Source organism: Echinops telfairi, unplaced genomic scaffold (assembly GCF_000313985.2).
Source record: "Echinops telfairi isolate 266 unplaced genomic scaffold, ASM31398v2 ScPeMD7_7468;HRSCAF=8506_0, whole genome shotgun sequence".
In the NCBI taxonomy this organism is placed as follows: Eukaryota; Metazoa; Chordata; class Mammalia; order Afrosoricida; family Tenrecidae; genus Echinops; species Echinops telfairi.
Genome location: NW_022111369.1, coordinates 69,247,523 through 69,266,169, shown reverse-complemented (window position 1 = coordinate 69,266,169; position 18,647 = coordinate 69,247,523). Strand labels below are relative to the sequence as shown.

General features: G+C 36.7%; 1 protein-coding gene across 1 annotated transcript in view; it reads right to left on the bottom strand.

Annotated features, from left to right (window-relative positions):
* Window positions 1–8,132: 8,132 nt before the first annotated feature.
* Window positions 8,133–18,647, bottom strand: part of CENPC (centromere protein C) — a 62,990-nt gene continuing 52,475 nt past the window's right edge. Inside the window, exons 14-18 of the mRNA XM_045284191.1 lie at window positions 17,950–18,081; window positions 17,295–17,390; window positions 14,092–14,246; window positions 10,576–10,666; window positions 8,133–8,781 (exon numbers count right to left, since the gene is read on the bottom strand). Of these exons, the coding sequence (XP_045140126.1) occupies window positions 8,711–8,781; window positions 10,576–10,666; window positions 14,092–14,246; window positions 17,295–17,390; window positions 17,950–18,081 (545 nt within the window). The 3' untranslated portion in view covers window positions 8,133–8,710. The remainder of the gene's footprint in view (window positions 8,782–10,575; window positions 10,667–14,091; window positions 14,247–17,294; window positions 17,391–17,949; window positions 18,082–18,647) is intronic.

The window sequence follows — 18,647 nt, the reverse complement described above, 5'->3', positions numbered from 1 at the left end:
TAATATACCAGATTCAGAAACTATTGAGAAATCTATGCCCACACAGAGGTCTCATTGGCTATGTCCTGATTGACAGGCTAGACTTCACTTCTACACTCTTAAACCTCAAACTGACACCAAATTATGTAACTACCACAGAGGTCAAATTATATATATATATATATTTATTTATTCACATTCACACATGATGAAATTATGCTTTTACCCAAAATTCATCTGTCATCAACATTCACATGTGCCCTTTTTAATATACCAGATTCAGAAACTATTGAGAAATCTGATAGACTTCGTGTGGTAAAGTGAAATTATTTGGAACGGTGCTTTTCATCTTTGTAACTCCCACCAAATGATTAGGTGGACCATGCAAATAAAGTGTGTGAACCACTCATTGAGAGGATTAATCAGCTTTGCCATTCTGATGAGAACACAAGTTAGCTAGCTCAGACGCTAGAAAAGGAATTCCATGACCAGTAAGAATGAACATCCACCAGCAGAGCTTGACTAAGAATCCTGCCTGAAGCAGCAGAGACAGCTGAGGCACCAGAAACTGCAGCACGGGGACATGGAAACCCCGCAGAGGAGTAGCACTGAGATCCTGGTGCAGAGTAACATGGCAGAGATCCTGCCCTAACGAACATGGCAGAAGCAAAGGCCCACTGGCTGAGCAGCTGAGGACCAGAGAGATTTGTCTGACATCAAGACTGAGAAGAAGTGCTGCTCCAGTCAAAAGGGCTGTATACTTAATCTTTCATGATCCCCACTTGTGGTAATCTGTTGACTTCCTTAATAAAGCCCCATAGTTTTGACCGTTGTCGGATCAAATCCAGCAGAGAAGTAGAGTGCCATGACAGGGACGGTTGGGGTCAAAATGGGGTGAAGAAGGATGGAGGGCGGAGGAGTCCCTGACTTCTGTCTCAGAGGAATGATCCTTGGGCAGATGTGAAAAGGGTTCTCCTACCCACTTGGATAGCTGGAGGAGGCCAGACTTGCGATTTTTTCACAGTGACATTAGTTAGCAATCTTCACATGAAAAACAACACATAATTTCCACGGATTCCTTTTTAAGAAATAAAAGCAAAGTTGAAAGTACACAATTTTGAAGTATAAATCTGATTAATGGGACAGACTACATTAGGGCCAATATGAGAATACTTAAAATAACTTCAAAATAGAAAATGGAAATTTATTTGACATATCCTTGGATCATTTTAGTTTTCTCTATATTTTCAGTATTTCCAGTGGCACTAAAAGAAAAGCTTGAAATAGTCTCAGATGGTCTTTCAGGGACTTTCCTATTAAGAAGATGGTTTCTGAGCAGGAGGAACTAGTGACCAAAGATAAAGTTTAAGCAGCTACAGGAAAGAAGAAGCAGTGAGTTTGTGTAAGTCAGATTTTCAGTTCACAAACTAGCCCTGTAACGCCTGAATTTTTAATTTCAGGGGGACAACATTTTATTCTTTACTTTCATATTTATCAATATATATTAATATATACATTTTAATTAAATGTTATGAAAACGTGCTCGACGTTATAGGGCTGGGAGGCTTTCTAAGTATTAAGGTCTAGAGGACAGTTGTATGTTTCATTGGTGCTATACTGCACCCTGACTCTAGTTCTTTAATGCTTCCTCTCCCTCACTATGATGATCCCACTTTTACCTTACAAATCCAACTAGACCAGAGCATGTACACAGGTACATATAAGAGCTGCAAACACAGGGAATCCAGGAGAGAGGGGAAAAAATGAGCTGATACCAAGGGCTCAAGTAGAAAGAAAATGTTTTGAGAATGATGATGGCAACAAATGTACAAATGTGCTTGACACAATGGATGTACGTATGAATTGTGATAAAAGTTGTGCGAGGTCCCAATAAAATGATTTTTTTTTAAAAGGTTGTATCAAGAGGGAGCTGTCAGAAATTCAAGACAGATTCAGAAGGAGACGACATGGCAAGAGGAATATCATTGCTGACCTAAGTTGCATCGTAGAATAAAAGCAGAGAATACCAGAAGAGGTTTACATTTCTTTTATTGACTATGCAAAGGCATTCAACTGTGTTGGTTACAAGCTATGGATAAGATTTCGAAGGGGAATTCTAAAACTTACTTGTGCTCATAAGGAACCTATACATAGAAAGAGAAAGTTGTTTAAATAATTACCTTGAAAGGTACATCCTGCTTAGAGCGATGGTGACAAAAAGGAAGACCCTCACTGAGACTGATTGGCACAGTGGCTGCAATAATGGGTCCAAACATAACAATTGTTAGGATGGTACAGGACGTGGCTTTGTTTTGTTCTGTTGGGCACAGAGTTGATAGGAGTCAGAAAAAACGTGATGGCACCAGCCATCGTTAGAAAGGTCACTATCATCACTCTTTCTTACTTTCTTCCAGTAGAGCCTAGAATTGAGGAAGTCGGAAGTAGAGGTAAAGAACATATTTGAGATGATAAAATTATAAAAAGTAGTAAACAAATAATTACAGTTACTCCTATTCCTATAATACTTATGCAATACTCAATTATTTGGTTTATAAATCAATGTTCAGCTTAAATTATTTCTAGCACAAGCACATGCAGGACTTAAAATACTCTAAACCTCTGATAAAATTTTAATTTTTTTTGCTTTACTTTTTAGTATTCTGAAATTTAGTTATAAAACTAAACTCATTTAAAGTAAAGTTCACTCTTAGGAGAAGGTACAGGTAGAAAACATTGATTAATGAGCATTGATTAATGGGGTAAGTACTTTTTAAATTTGGTTTTAAATTTATTAATAATATATCATACTTTATATTGAGAAAACTATTTTTTAAATAACAGCTAAACTACTATTAAAAAGTTTTAATTTTCTGAGGATTTTAATATAATCTCAACACAACCACAAAAATACTAAATATGTGTTTATATGTTGTTGTTGTTGTTAGGGGTGAGGGAGTTTGGACTCATAGCAATCAACAACTGTCCGGTCCTGTACTATCCTCGTATCTTTCATTGAGCCTATTGTTGCTGCCACAGTGTCAACCCATTTTCTTTCTCTGGTCCTCCAATTTACCAGGCATGTCCTTCTCCAGAGACTGATCCCTCACATCTAAAGTACTTTAGATGAAGCCTCACCATTCTCTTCTAAGAAGTATTCTGGTTGTACTTTTCTTCCAAGATAGATTTGTTCATTTTCTGGCAGTCCATGATGTAGTCAATGTTCTTTGCCAACACCATGACTCAAAAGCATCAATTCTTCTTCACATTTTCTAATTTGCAGTCCAACTTTGACCTGCAAATAAGGTGAATGAAGACTCTGGCTTAGGTCTTTTGACTTTGGGTGTGTTGCTTCCATAGGTGTTGCCTTTGGGTCTAATAAGGTGAAATTCTTAAAAATGTTAATATTTCCTGTTTACCGTACCGTCATTGGTCCAGTGGCGAGGATTTTATTTTCTTGAGGTGTAATCCATACGAAAGGCAGTCTTTGATCTCCATCAGGAAGTGCCTCAAATCTTCCTTGCTTGTAGCAAGGTTATGTCGTTGGAATACCACCAGTTGTTACTGAACCTTCATCTAATCCTAATGCTCCATTCTTCTGTATATAGGCCAGCTCCTCAGATTATTTGCTCAGCATGCTGATTAAATATGCATCATCAAAGAATACAACTCTGACACACACCTTCCTTGATATTTAACCAGCCAGTATCCCTTTATTCTGTTTGGATCATTACCCGTTGGCTCATGTACAGGGTTCACATGAACACTATGAAGTGTTTTGAAGTCCCCACTCTTTGCTATGAGTTTGTTATGATCCACCCACATGGCCAAATTACTTTACATTGTAATAAAACACAGATAAATATCTTTCTGGCAGTCTCTGCCTTCAGCCAAGATCCATTTGAACCAGTTTGTATTTTGGCAGCTCTGTGCCAATGTACTGCTGAAATGGTTTTGAATTACCTTCCCCTAAATTTTACTTGCATCTTAAATTATATTATGCAGCTTCTGAATTCCATTGAGTCACCTTTGCTTAGAATGAGCACAAATATGGATCTCTTGCAGTTGGTTAACCAAGTAGCTAATCTCCCAATTTTGAGAAGGGATACTGGCAAGTGCTTCCAGGGCTTCATCAATTTGTTGAAACATTTCAGTTGGTAATCTGTTAATTCCTGGAGTCTAGTGCATAGGAAGCAGCTTGCATTTCTTCCTTTACTATTGGCTCTTGATCATATGCTACCTCCTGTTTAAAAAAAACTGACCACCACTTTTTGGTAGATTAACTACGTGTAGTCCTCCCATCTTCTTGTGATGTTTCCTGCTTCATTCAATATTCTACTCATAGAATCAATCCTTAAATATTGCAACTCTAGGCACCATTTATCAGTTCTTTCAGCTTGAAAAATGCCAACCATTTTCCACTTTTGGCTTCCTAACTTTCTTTGCTTGCATATTTGATCAATCTGAGACTGCAAAAGTGGATTGAATTCAATTTCCTTACATTTAACTCTGGTGGTTGGTGTGTTAAGTAACTGGTCTTCCTTAGAATATGTATACTATTATCCTAACACTGACCACATACTTCAGGACAAATATTGAACTGTTTTTTTGACTGATTGTGATGCTATTCCTTCTCAGTCATTTCCAGCATAGTAAAGCACATTTTTCCGACTCGAAATGGCCAATTCTGGTTCATTTTGGCTGGTTAATGCCTACAATATTGCTCTCTATGCATTTCACTTTGTTTTTCATGATCTCCAATTTTACTAAATGTGGCGCGCGGATGATACGGCGCAGCACGGACCGAGACAAGAATGGTCAGGACCCTTCTGGTAGATGCAATCTGCGAAGTTTATTGACGCTGCTTCTGAGCCCGAAGTCAGCTGCGGAAGACCCCAAGCTCCTAAAACCCCGGGTATAAATACCCTGCTCGGTGACGTGTCCTACCAGGATTGGTGCAATGTGATAATGCGTAGCGAGCGGCTGGCAGCGCATGCGCAACAAGCTTGTTTACAGCTCAGCTCTGACAATGCGGGCGCGGTCCGGTGCCATCTTGTAATGGCGTCCACAACTAAAGCCATACTTTGTACATTTCATGTTCTCATTTTCAACTGCTCTTTCCAGCAGTTTCTTCCCATTCTGAGTAGTTCCATACGACCAAATGAAGGTCCCCCACTTGGCGCTATCCACCATCATAAAGGTCAACTCTACTTTGGAGCAGTTCTTTTCCAGCCATGTTTTGAGTGTTTTCCAATCTGAGGGAACTGTTTCCAGCACAATATCAGAAAATGGTTTGCTGCAATTCATTAGATTTCTAGTGGCTCTCTTTTCAGAAACTATATGCTTTTTCTAACTAGTCTGTTAGTGTGCATGCTCTGCTGAAATTTGTCCACCATCAGTGACCCTGTTGATTTTTGAAATATTAGTGGCAAAGCTTTCAATATCACAGCAAGAAGCAAGCCACTACAATACAAAATACGGACAGAGATGAGTAGTGGTTTATACTTTAAAAGATTGAAAGCTATTACTAAAAACAAGGAGGCTAAGGTTTTCCCTTAAAAAAAAAAACACCTCAAAAATGTTACTTGTAATATAGTTTTAATACTTTTGATCCGCAATGAAACTAGCAAGTTGCTATTTATTTTTGTAAACAGAAAATGCTACACTATATAATCAAACAATAAAATATGAGGGGGTAAACCCCCCCCCCCAAACGGATTTTTTTTCAAAGCTACATATTTAAGTTTTTTTTACAAAACAACCTTATACCCTTCAAAGAACTCCCCATTACACTCCATACATTTGTCAAATCTGCAATTCCATTCTTGGAAACATTTCTCAATCTCACCTGTTTGGATGGTTGACACAATCTCTCTCGTTTTTTCTTCACCTCTTCTACATCATCAAACCACTGTCCTTTCGTGTCCCTCTTTATTCATGGAAACAAAAAGTCATATGGAGCGAGGTCAAATGAATAAGGTGCATGAGGCAAGAGGCATGCTGTTTTTTGCCAAAAACTGGTGCTGATACGGCTGTGTGAGCAGGTGCATTGTCGTGGTGGCAAAACAAGTCCACTGTCTGCCACAAACCAGGCCTTTTTTGTCACACATAGTTATGCAATCTTTTCAGAACCTCTAAATAGATAGCTTAAATAACAGTCTAACCTGGTGGAACAAACTCCAAATCCATTATTCCCCTCACAACAACAAAAAATGACCATCATCAGATCTTTGATTTCACTTGATGAGCTTTTTTGGGGGGCGAGGTGACAATGGTCCCTTCCACTGGCTTTATTGGTTTGCTTTCGGGGTCCTGGTCATAAAAATAATACCATGTCTCGTCACCAGTAATGACCTTGAGAAAAAAATTCCGGGTCGCTTTGGAGCTGTTCTTGCAAAGTAGGGGATGTTTCCACTCAATGCTTTCCTGGTCAGTCAGTCAGAACCGGAGGCACAAATTTTGCAGCAACCCTTCTAATTCCCAAATCTGTAAAATTCGCTGAACCAAGTGCCAAAATAGTCCAGATAACTTCTTTATCTCTCCAACAGTCCGTGGTCATGGTGCAAAAGTGCACGAATTTTGTCGACATTTTCATCTCTTCAGGAGGTTGAGGAACACCCAGGTTTGTCATCGACATTTCACTTTTATTGAAATGAGAAAACCACTTGTACACTTGAGTTTTTCCCACAGTGCTGTCCTTGGAAGCTATGTTGAACATCACAAGTTTCTGCAGCACTTTTTCTGAGCAGGAAACAAAATTTCAGTCCCACACTGCTCACTTAAATAGGCCATCACAAAAGATGAGATTCAAGTGAAACTGCTTTTATGAAACAATTCGCTGTGACCAGAGAAAACCTTCCCAGGTGACACCACTCCGTGCACTAACTCAAAGAGAGATGCTTGATGCTTGCCTATCATGAAAAATGTAAACTATGAAAGCTCCACCCAGGGGTGCTTTTATTCTTGTTCATTCTTGTCACCAGCTACTAATATAGCACATTCGCTGATCCTAGCCACCAGAGTTGTGTCACAGCTCACAAATTAGATGAACACTATTTCAGGCCAGCTCCCCAGGCAGCACTTCTCAGATCCAGCCACCCAGAACTACATGAGCTCACATGTAGTGATGGATGCTTCAGAGTGTCATATAGGTAGATCCCAGTTCCCTCTAGTCTCACTGCCCTATGAGTTCATTAACTAAATGACTCAGAATTCACAAAGTATACCATACTTAGGGATTCAACTTGCTTACAACCAAAAAGGGATACAAATGAAGAGAGACCAAGGATGTTCTGGGGAGGGATCACAGGGCAGCGCTTCCATATCCCAAAGAGGAATGTGCTACCTTTTACGTATAGTGTCACCAACCAGGATGTTCCTGTGAAGTTCCTAATAGCTTCTCATTGTAATCATGATAGATTACATCAAGATTCCTGAGACTTTGATTTCAGCATTTAAAAAACTACATTACACTGATTTTTCATGTTTAACAATACTGTTGTGAAATGTATAAAATATGTGTTCCTTGCTATTTAATAATTAAAAGAACATTATATTTGTTTAATGAAGGGAAATATTTCTCTGCACAGATGTTAAAAGTCTCCTTTGTAAGACTGTATCTTTATAATTTTAAATATTCTATTATCTTCTTTAAAAAGTATGAAAAAATATCACATTTGTGTTTGGTATTTTACAATATTCTAGTCTTATACAACAGCTTACATTGGTCTTTTTATATAAATAGCTCATTTCAAAGGGTACTATCTTGGTGGGTGGGCTTGTTTTCTAAGTTACTGTCATTTAGAGTGCTTACCACACATATTTTTCTTTATATTTGCTCATCACCTACATTCTACCGTCATTCACCTTTCTTTTCCACCTCCTCCCTTTTTCCATCTCTTTTTCTGTGTTCCCTTTATGTAGACACACACTGTCTAATTTATATATGTATGTATATATACCGTTAAATGTATATAGTTAAATATATATAGCCATTAAATATTATCCTAAAACAAAGGTAGCCTGAGGATGATCACCATGAAACATCAACTTCTTCAGGAATTACTGTAATTACATTATCTATACAAAAGAAAGAAAAATTAGGTGATTTGACTTATGCATTTCATTTTAATACAAAAATGAGGGAGGAGCACAGAAAGCAAAAGCAGAGGGCACACTCTCCAGCATTAAAAGTGAACAGAAATATACATGATGAAAAGCTTATATATACATTTATAGATTAAAAATGAAGATTATAAAGAAGAAATTCTCAATGTATCATTTACCACAGTTCCCTATTATTGAAATATTTAATGATATATTTTAAATAAATAAATAATTGGGCATATTAATTGGATCTGTTCTGAAATAGAATTGTTTATTATTCTTTGGGAACAGTGGTTTTGGTATTCCTTACATGTTATTATGATAGGACCATAAATCTGGACATCACTGGAGACTCTGGCTTGTTACTTGAGAACCTTAGTCATCAAACTAACATATTTGCAATTAAAAACTTCAAAGGTCTTTTCAAAGCAAATAGGTCCAGTGCACTAGGTTGCTGCTGAATACTTGTGGAAAAAAATCACAAGACATATGTTTGCCTAATATAAGTAATCATTAAGCTAAATAAAATTTTATTTAACAATGTCACAAATAATTACAAATACAAAATGTTCCAACTGTACAAACTTTTATATACATATTCACACGTGTTTAATCTTTACTTCATCTTTCAACTTTTTATCTGTGTAAAAAGAAGAACACTGTCCTCATTCAGAAGATTTATGATGTTGTAATAGTTACCTAGAAGTAGAATGACAAGAAAATAAAGTTATTTCCTTAGAGATTATCATTTACTTTTGATTAAGCATTTGGCCATCACTATATGACAGTTACAATATATAACAAAATAAAAACATTTTATTTAACTCAAAATAACTCTTGAGTCCTTGTGGAACTGTTGAGTAAGGGTTGGACTGCTAACTGCAAGATCAGTGGTTCAAATCCAACAGTGGCCCCTTGGGAAAAATTGAAATCATCTGCTCCTATAAGGATTTACAACCACAGTGTCTCTATACAGAGTCATGAAGAGTCAGAATCAACTCAGTGGCAGTGTTATGATCCTGATAAGCCACAAAAGAATGTACATTTCCCATTATTCTGATAATGAATGCAGAAATAAGGTGAAACAGGCCCACAGGGGAGGAAGTATGTGTTTCTGAACACAATTTTTATTAGGTTTTTAGAACTGCTGTGAATTCCTCCAAATTCTTTCAGATATGTTGCTGTTTTGAGTTGCCATCAAGCCAATTCTGACTCATGGCAACTCCTTGTGTGCAGAGCAAAACTGTTCTATAGGGTTGTCAAAAGCAAAGCATCTGGCCTGTCTTCTATGGTGGCTCTAGGTAGGCTTTGAGCAACCAACATTGTGGTTAATATTAAAAGCTCCTAAACTGTTTGTACCTTCAAATACTGGTAGGTATAAATATTAAGATATTAGTGAAAGTAAAACTGCAAACAAAAACAGGCAAATGTAGCTTTTAGATAATAAATAATAACCAAAACATCCCCTAAGCAGACTTATTAGCAGTAAGTACCATAGTGTAATATTTTTATATTGGAAATTAAAACATATTGATTGGCTGAGTTAACACATCTAAAGCATTCAAAACAGTACTGCCATATACTAAGGACAATGTACATAAATTATAGTCTTCTTTGTTAGAATGTTCAGCTTCACAAGAGCAAGAATTAGTATGTATTCTGTTCATATATGTATCCAAAACTCTTAGAGAAATACCTGGCCTCAACAGACAATCATATTTGTTGAATGAATAAATAAACCCAAATTCTAATTTCCAAAAACGTGTACTCTTCCATAGTTGAAGCACACTGTTATGCATGCTTAAACTGTTTGACTATATGAGGGAACTTCAAAAAGTTTAAGGGAAAATTCCATGATCTTTTCATTCCATTCCTCAATTAAATTTTAAAAGTTCCTTCACATAATGTCTTAGAGATAACATGGGGGAACTATTTTCTTCCTATTTTAGGATAAGACATATCTTCTACTTACTTTCATAAATAGCAATAAATAACTCACTCAATTTTCATGTCACAAAATATTAACATATTTACCTAATGATAAAAATGAAGATGAGGGGGGAGCGGGGAGGGAGGGGAAAAATGAGGACCTAATGTCGGGGGCTTAAATGGAGAGAAAATGTTTTGAGAAACGATGTACAAATGTGCTTTACACAATTGATGTGTGTATGGATTGGGATAACAGTTGTATGATCCCCTAATAAAATGTTAAAAAAAAAAAAAAAACCAGGAAGAAAAAAAAAATGAAGATGAATATATACCAAATTGCTTTGGCACAATTCACAGCACACTTCATTTTGACCATGATAGCCTAATTTTCATGACACTCATATGCAACTACCTTAGAATTACATGAGGGGGCTTCAAAAAATTTGTGGAAAAAATAAATGAAAAGATAATGGAATTTTTGCACAATTTTGTTCAGTTTTTTGTACAGTTCAAGCATCCTTGAACTGTAACTGTGTGAAGTAAAATGCTTTTAATTATTCTTACCTGAAGGAACATAGAATGAATCTCCAGTACTCATTAGATAAGGTGTTTCATGTAAGGTACACAAAAGGTCACCAGAGTAAACAAAGAAAACCTGAAAAATAAGATATAAAAATCTCATTTCAAATGAAACCACTCCCACATCAACTACATTCTAAAAGACCTTAAAAGAAGTATGGTAAGCAGAAAATAAGGACCGCAACTCCAATCCACACTATTTATGTTACACTGTATAGCCAAAGGAACTCTGAAATAGTGCAATTACCCTGGGATATTCATGCAGGTCAGATCTAATCACGAGTTCTTAGAAGAAGACAACTGTTTCCTCCTACTGGAAAGCAGAGAAATACAGCAGAAAATGTAAGAATGTGAATGTGGTGGTTACATAATCTGATGTCAATTTAAGACTTAACAGTGAAGGGGTGGAGTTTAGCCTGTCGATCAGATTGTAGCTTGATGACCTCAGTTGGAGGCACTGAGATACATAGCTCACTGGAGGCGGCACACCTGCTCACTCCCTGTAAGACATTCCTGCGGCCAAGACACATGTTGCTACGCTAGAGCCTTGGAGCTGAAGGAACCACTTGGAAACCCACACCAGCGCTGACATGCTTATACCACCACTGGATCCACAAGACTTTCCACACATTGGCCTGTGATCTTTCTTTCTGCATTCAGCATCATTGCATGTGTTGCGTGTGTCTGAAGAAGAATTTATAGACTGGTAATGGACATATGGGCTAATAGTGGACTTAGGGACATGATCTGGACTGGGTGGGGATGCTTTCCCAATATTCAATTGCTCTTGTATCTAAAGCTCTTTCTTATATCCATGAGTGTCTATGAATTTCTTTCTCTAGTCTATTCTAACTCAGTGAATAACTCATGCAGTTGTTGGCACTGAAAATGAATTGAAATGGGTCAGAAGCCACACATGATAGACTATTTCTAGAAGCTGAGGAGAGAGAGGGCAGTGTGGAGGAAAATCTGGTCAACAGCCTGCCAGAAAACAGGGACTCAGTCCTAACAACAACTTGGAAGGGAATTTGGCCAACAACCTGAGTGAACTTAAAAGCAGATTCAGCCCCAAAGCCTTCAGGCAAGAATACAGTCCTGTTGATACCATGATTTGAGCCTTGTTGAGATTCTAAACAGAAATCTACCTTCCAGCAATCTACCCAATTACTATGAGATAGTAATTGGGTGTTGTTTTAAGTCACTAGATTTATAGCAATTTGTTAAGGCAATAAATAGAAAATACGGGCAGAAATCTTTATTATTTATGGCTTATTGGCTTATGAAAATTCATATGCATATCTGTAAAAATATTTTTACACGTTTCTGCTTATAATACATGTTTTAAAATGGCTACTTTTGATGTACTTATTTAATTATATAGCACTATAATGTGTACTATACTAAGCATTTTTAATATTTTTATCTATCAATTTAGATATAAAAATGCTTAGTATAGTACATATAAAGTGCTAAATAACTGCTTATAATAGTTTGTCCTATCATTAAGTCACTAGAATATAACTGCTTACCCTATCACTAAGCCAAAACATTAATATTAACTATTTTTCTTCCAACAGTACATTTCATTATTTCTCATTGTTACAACTATGGTCAATGTGACAGTAAACAACAATATATTCAGTCCTTCCCCCTCGTAACTATTTCCCTAGGAGAATTTCTATAAATGAGGATCATAGGTCAGAAGGCATGAATAATTTTCTAATAATTTCTACTAACTCAGTTAAGTATAACTTGCCTTTAATGTGGCCTCATTTGTTGCTGTTTTTTATAAATCATTTTATCGGGGGCTCTTCGGGCCCATATAACAATCCATACATCAATTGTATCAAGCACATTTGCACAAATGTTGCCATCATTTGCAAAACATTTTCTTTATACTTGAGCTCCCCTACGCTTGTGACCCCTTGATATATTATAAGTTATTATTATTTTCATGTCTCACACCGTAATATGTACTCATTTGAAGATTAAAGTCTTCCAAAACTATACTATTTAAATTCATTTGTATACTAAAAGAATTAGTTTACTGGGTACTACACTCAATAATGACATTTCTTTCAATAAGGTGTATCTCTCTTTACTTTTAATTGTACTTTTGCTATCCACTAAATAACTTATTGAAATGTGTTGTTTTTAATCTTTAATCCCGGAAGATGTTACGATCTGTGCTGTTAGATGCAGGTGACTCATGCTAACTCACAGCAGTCCCGTGCACAACAAAATCCCGCACCGATCCTCCCAATCACTTATTTGTAGAAGTCCACTATTACATAGTGTCGATTCATTTTGTTGAGGGTCTTCTTGTTTCTACTGACCCATTCCTTTACCAAGCAGTAAGCCTTTCTACTCAGGCTGCTTTCTCATGCTCATTTGTCAAATTATGTGAATGAAGTGTAGTCATCCTCACTTCTAATGAGGCTTCTGGCTGCACTTCTTTAATGAAGATTTGCCCATTCTTCTGAAAGTCCACGACATGATTTTTGAACATATAGGAGGCAATCGAAAATGCCATGGCTTCTTAGTTCTCAAAGTGACATCTTCACTTTTAAGCTATTCAGTATTTCTTTGCTCTGTTAGAACAACTGCTGCTTGTCTTATATACAAATTCCAAATGAGCACAATTAATTGTTCCAAAATTTTAATTTTTTGCAATGTTATCCATAATGAGTTTGTGTTGTCTTAATTGATATTGCCTTTTTTACCTCTCTGGGTTCTAAGATCCATTGCCAATGACTACACAGAAGTCACACACAAAATTCATGATTAACAGGTTTATTAAGGAAGACAGTAAGTTGTAATGCCTAGGGAGAGAGGCTCAGGATTATCAGAACATGTTACAAAGTTCATTCAGGTATGCTAATAAATGCACACAGGGGCATATTACTGCATTGTAAGCTTCAACCCAAAAGCATTCAGCTAAAGTTCCATGGGTCAGCAAACCGAGTCTGAATTAAGTGTCCAGAGGTACCCTACTCCAGTAAACCTCAGCCCAAGGTACTCTTTTAAATGATAACTGAAATTCCAAAAGTGCGTACAGGAAATTGACACTTGAGCGTATGTTTGTGACTCATCTTGAATCTCATTATATCTGACCATAATATTGTATAAAAGTATATTGTTCAGTATTTGCTGAAGGAACTACCTCCTTTGCTGAATCTGTTGCTAACGACTTGACTTTTGAAGAAGCCTCTTGAACACTCTATTTCTCAATTACAAGATCTGAGAATTGAGGAATTAGGCTTACTCGGTATAATCCTTCTCAACTCTAACCTAATGATTTATTTGCAGACCTGTACTCTCAGACTCTTTTAAGTAAAGACCATTGATTGCTCAAGCTTCTGACTCTCAAAGCAAAGAATGGGTACTTTCAAATACTTATTGATGAGTTGTCTAAACAGATTTAACATGTTTGGACCCTAAAGTTAAAAAAAGTGGTGTACCTATAGTAGTTAAAAATAGAGAGAGAAAGATAACACTCACCAATGTGTCTAGACCAACAAACTGCATTCCCTTTTCTTGACATGGTCCTAATACCAATTTTCCAGTAGAAAAATAAGGTGTATCCAATGTTTTATATACTTTCAACTCTTCATGGTCAACAAAAAATTGACATGTATCTCGTGGTCTTATAAGATCTATGAAGGAAATAATAACATAAATATAAAGCAGTAGCAATAGTACTTAATTATCCAGCAATATAAACACGCACATGAGGGATCCAAAAGGTTTGTGGAGAAAACCCTAATGCCGCTTTTCATCAACTTTATGAAGCCCCCTTATATGTTCAGTAGGTTACTTCTAAGTATAAACCTGTCTTAGAAAGAAATAATAAATGATTAAGCTAATGGCTATGAAACTACAATGCTGGAGGATTAAAGCCTGCCTGTCTTATTAGTTGTATGATCTTAGTTAAGTGTGGTATTTACATAATCTGGTGTCAATTTGAGGATTCAGAGTGAAGGGGTGGAGGCTAGCCTGTCAAACAGGTAGAAGCTTGATGACCTCATTTGTAGGCACTAAGGAGATAAATAGCTTGCTGGAGGTGGGATACTTGCTCACTCCCTGAGAGACATCCCTGTGGAGGAGAAACATGGAGAGAGGTTGATGGAGCCAGAGAAGCTACGTGGAGACCCCTGGAAGCACTGAGATGCTTACAACGCCTCTGGATAGACAAGACTTCCCACCCACTGGCCTGTGCTCTTCCTGCATTCGGCGCCATTGCATGTGTTTTGTGAGTGAAGAGGACTTTATAGACTGTTATCAGACATATGGGCTAATATCGGACTTATGGACTTGATCTGGACTGGGCTGGAGGATTGTAAAGCAGTAGCAATAGTACTTAATGATCCAGCAATATAAACACGCACATGAGGGATCCAAAAGGTTTGTGGGGATGTTTCCTCAATATTCAATTGCTCTTGTATATAAAGCTCTTTCTTATACACATGAGTGTCTATGAATTTGTTTCTCTAGTCCACCCAGACTAACACAGTAAGCAACTTAACTTCTTTATGAGTTTCTCTACTTTTTTCTGTAAACTGGCATAACAGTTCATTGATGTTAAAGAGTTGCTGTGGATATCAAGCAAGTTAATAATTATAATATATATGTCTTCACTATTAAAAACCACAAGATTTTATTACTACTGTAGTTTAAAAATAATAATAGATACTAGAAAAAAATACCCTGCAGCATAGACCTCAATACAAATGTGTCATCATTATGACAATAAGTAGTTTGAGCTAACTTGATTAATAACAAGTTTGTCGGGTAAAGTCTATGAAAAACTAGAGTTCCAACTGTTTTTCACATATTAAAATCTTACTTTGGAATGTCCTTTTTCCTTTCAAACCTTTCCTGTAATATACGAATTGTTTCTATCCGCATAGCTTCTGACTGCTGCCCTCAATGTATAGGAATGTTGTCCAGGAGTAAAGGATATAGAAAAGCATAGACTCACGAGGCAAATGTGACAAACTCCATAGCAAGTTTTAGATATGACACCAAATAAGGCACTCTGTAATTCTACCTATGTTGCCAAATATTTGAATATGAAAATAGCTTTGGTATTTAAAATGGCACAGGCAAGGGTAAAGTGAGAATTCCTTTACAGCCTCTCTGGACATACATGGAAAAATGGAACACAAAAAAATTAATGTAACTTTTCCATGAAAATTTTGAACTTCAAGAACTTCCTTGTCCTCTTAGGATAAAAATTACTTAATAAACACTAGTATAATAATAATAATCAAAAGATTTAAATAAATTGTGTATGTAATATTACTTGTTGGTAGATAGCTAAATGCTTCCTACTAGCCCCTATCAACTACAGACCCTCTGTCGGGACCTCCCATGGCCTTCTCCACTGTCCAGGGTGTAAATTATGAATGCCTATCGAATACAAAAAGAGGCTTAGTTCTAAGACCTTGCAGCAACTTTAACGTTTCATATCCAAGTATCACAACTGATATCCCAAAGCCTGGAAAGTTGTCTATATGTTGCCCTTAGTTACTGGCTGCCCCTAACGGTATTATAACATGTGGGAAACTAACACTATGGGAAATATGACTAGGACTTATTCCCTAACTTATCACAGATGGAATCTGGAAAGCTAGTATTCCATAGTAGGAAAGCCACCCCTTTGGTAAGTTAGAGATAAAGTCCAAGTAATTATCCTGCTTTAAATACCATTCCCAGATTTTCCCTCAACAGCTAAGCTGCCTTAAAGTGAGCACACGGTTGATTCTATTTCCTCTAAGGAAGCAGACATTTTTCCTTATCTCCTTCCACTGTGGCATCCATCCCCCCTCATACCCTCCCCCAATGCAGGTAATAGGTTTCCTCACCTGTGAGCTCAGGAACTTTTCTGCGGTTACCACCCACCTTTTGAGGTATGTAACTACTGAATATGCATGTCTTATGGCTACCTACAAATATCCCAAGAGAGTAAAGATTCTCTCTCTCCGCAGACCTGGCTGCTAAGATCATGGCCGTCCCAGAGGTGAGCATGCTACCATGAAATGTGTCTGATGCCTTTATTTTTATCTTTTCTCCCACCCATCCCTCCTATTCTCTATGACTGTATTATAATCTCTTTATATTATCACCATACAGTTGCGCCTATGAACCCCATGGTTGATAGAGGCTGGTTTACTCTAACAGGAACTGTCAACTAACTTGGTGCAATTCCCATAAACAGCTTTTGTTCCTGTAATTTCTCTTAGTCACAGAAAACTGAACCATGCTGAGGAAGACAATTTGTACCCCAGAGGGAAAATACATGGTATCATATGGCCCGTCAAGGTTGTCTGCCATCAATGCTTCCCCAGAGACTGCTGAAATCAGACTCTCTGTTGGGCATTAGCTCTGAAGCAGCCAGTTAGAGAAAGAGGAAAGTAGATAGGCAGGTCAACAATTATTCTTATTCAACACAAACCAAACTTACAGCCGTTGAGTCAATTTTGACTCACAGCAACACTATAAGACACAGAACATCTCTTTAGGGTTCCCAGAGCAATAAATATGTATGGGAGTGAACAGCCTTATCTCTCTTCTGTGGAGTGGCTGATGGGTTTAAACCAACTTCGGGGTTAGCAGCCCAATGCTTACTCCTTTAATCACCAGGAGTCCTTTATTCTTACAACTTGTTAATAAATATTTTCTCTTATCACATCGGATCTTACCCATGAGAATACTCGCATCTGTTTCTGGGTCCTTTACCCTTGTTGGCTGAAAAGGATCTCCTAGAGGTACATTTAGATTTGCCACTAAATTATTTTCTGCAAAAGAAATAACAGTGAAACATAAACTAATAACTTAAGATTCTGTTCAGTTAAAGAAAAAAAAGTCCAGGATAAATTACAGCTATAGACAAGTATAGAAGAAAATTGCCAGAGAAGTAACAGACAAATTCTAATTTAAATACATCGATTTAAACTAAAAGCAAAGGCCTTAAATTTCATACTTATAATATGCTGATTATGACAATTCTTAAATTCTTATATGATCAAAGAGTTAAATATTTTGCATAATCTTTAAGAAAGCTGGGAATATACAATACGCATTAGAAAGAATACATTAAAATGTCTATTTTAACTATAGTTTAAACCTGTAAAAGAAAGCACCATTAATGTGAGCAAATTATTCATAAGGATATGGTTTGTATTATGCTAGTTTCTAAACGTGAGGGGAAAACAGACATTAAAAAGCAAATTTTACCTAAAGTATTATGTCTGACGTTTTTTAAGGGTAAATATCAAAAGACGCATAGCGCTTCTTCTTAAAGCACTATGTTATTAAAATAAAGCCTAAAAGTTACTGTCAGGAATAAGTTCATACTTCTTTCATCGTTAGCAAGGCATATCCTTTTCGTGTTAATTATTTCCTTGAATTGTCCTCTGTCTCCATTTGCCTTCTTCCCTTTATGTGGCATTGTGTCTGGGGATAGTATTCCACCAACTACAAATCCTCCTGAAGTTTTAAAACAGTTACAAGTTAAAACAGCATACCCTCTTATAGTGAAACGCTTGAAACTGTACTACTATTACTACATTCTAATAATTGAAATAACAATCAATATGACTTATGTCTCTACTACTCTTAATCTAAAGGCACTGATAAAATCTGTTGCTTGCCTGATATCGTCATCAGGGAGGCTTAAAGGGGGTAAGAGGAGCAGCCAGGCATAAACTATAGTAATTCGCACTTGAGCTTTGTCCTCTGATTTAGCTATATTCAACAAAGAAAGGAAATAACTTTATGTTAACACTATACTGCTCAGTATTCACCTTTTTTTATTAAAAATATGGTGAGATAACTGGATGGAAAACCTAAAAAGAAATAGTTTGCCAGTTATAATTTTCTTTATCTTCTGATCTAATGCTTCTTTGTATGCAATTACAAGCAGGCCTAATAATACAGAAATAACACTCCATAAAGTCATATTGTCTTAAAAAGCTATCAAAGGTAGGTGGAAAAAACTTACTATCTTTTCTTTTTTTCCCAGTTTGTTAGATTTTTTAAAAAATCATTTTATT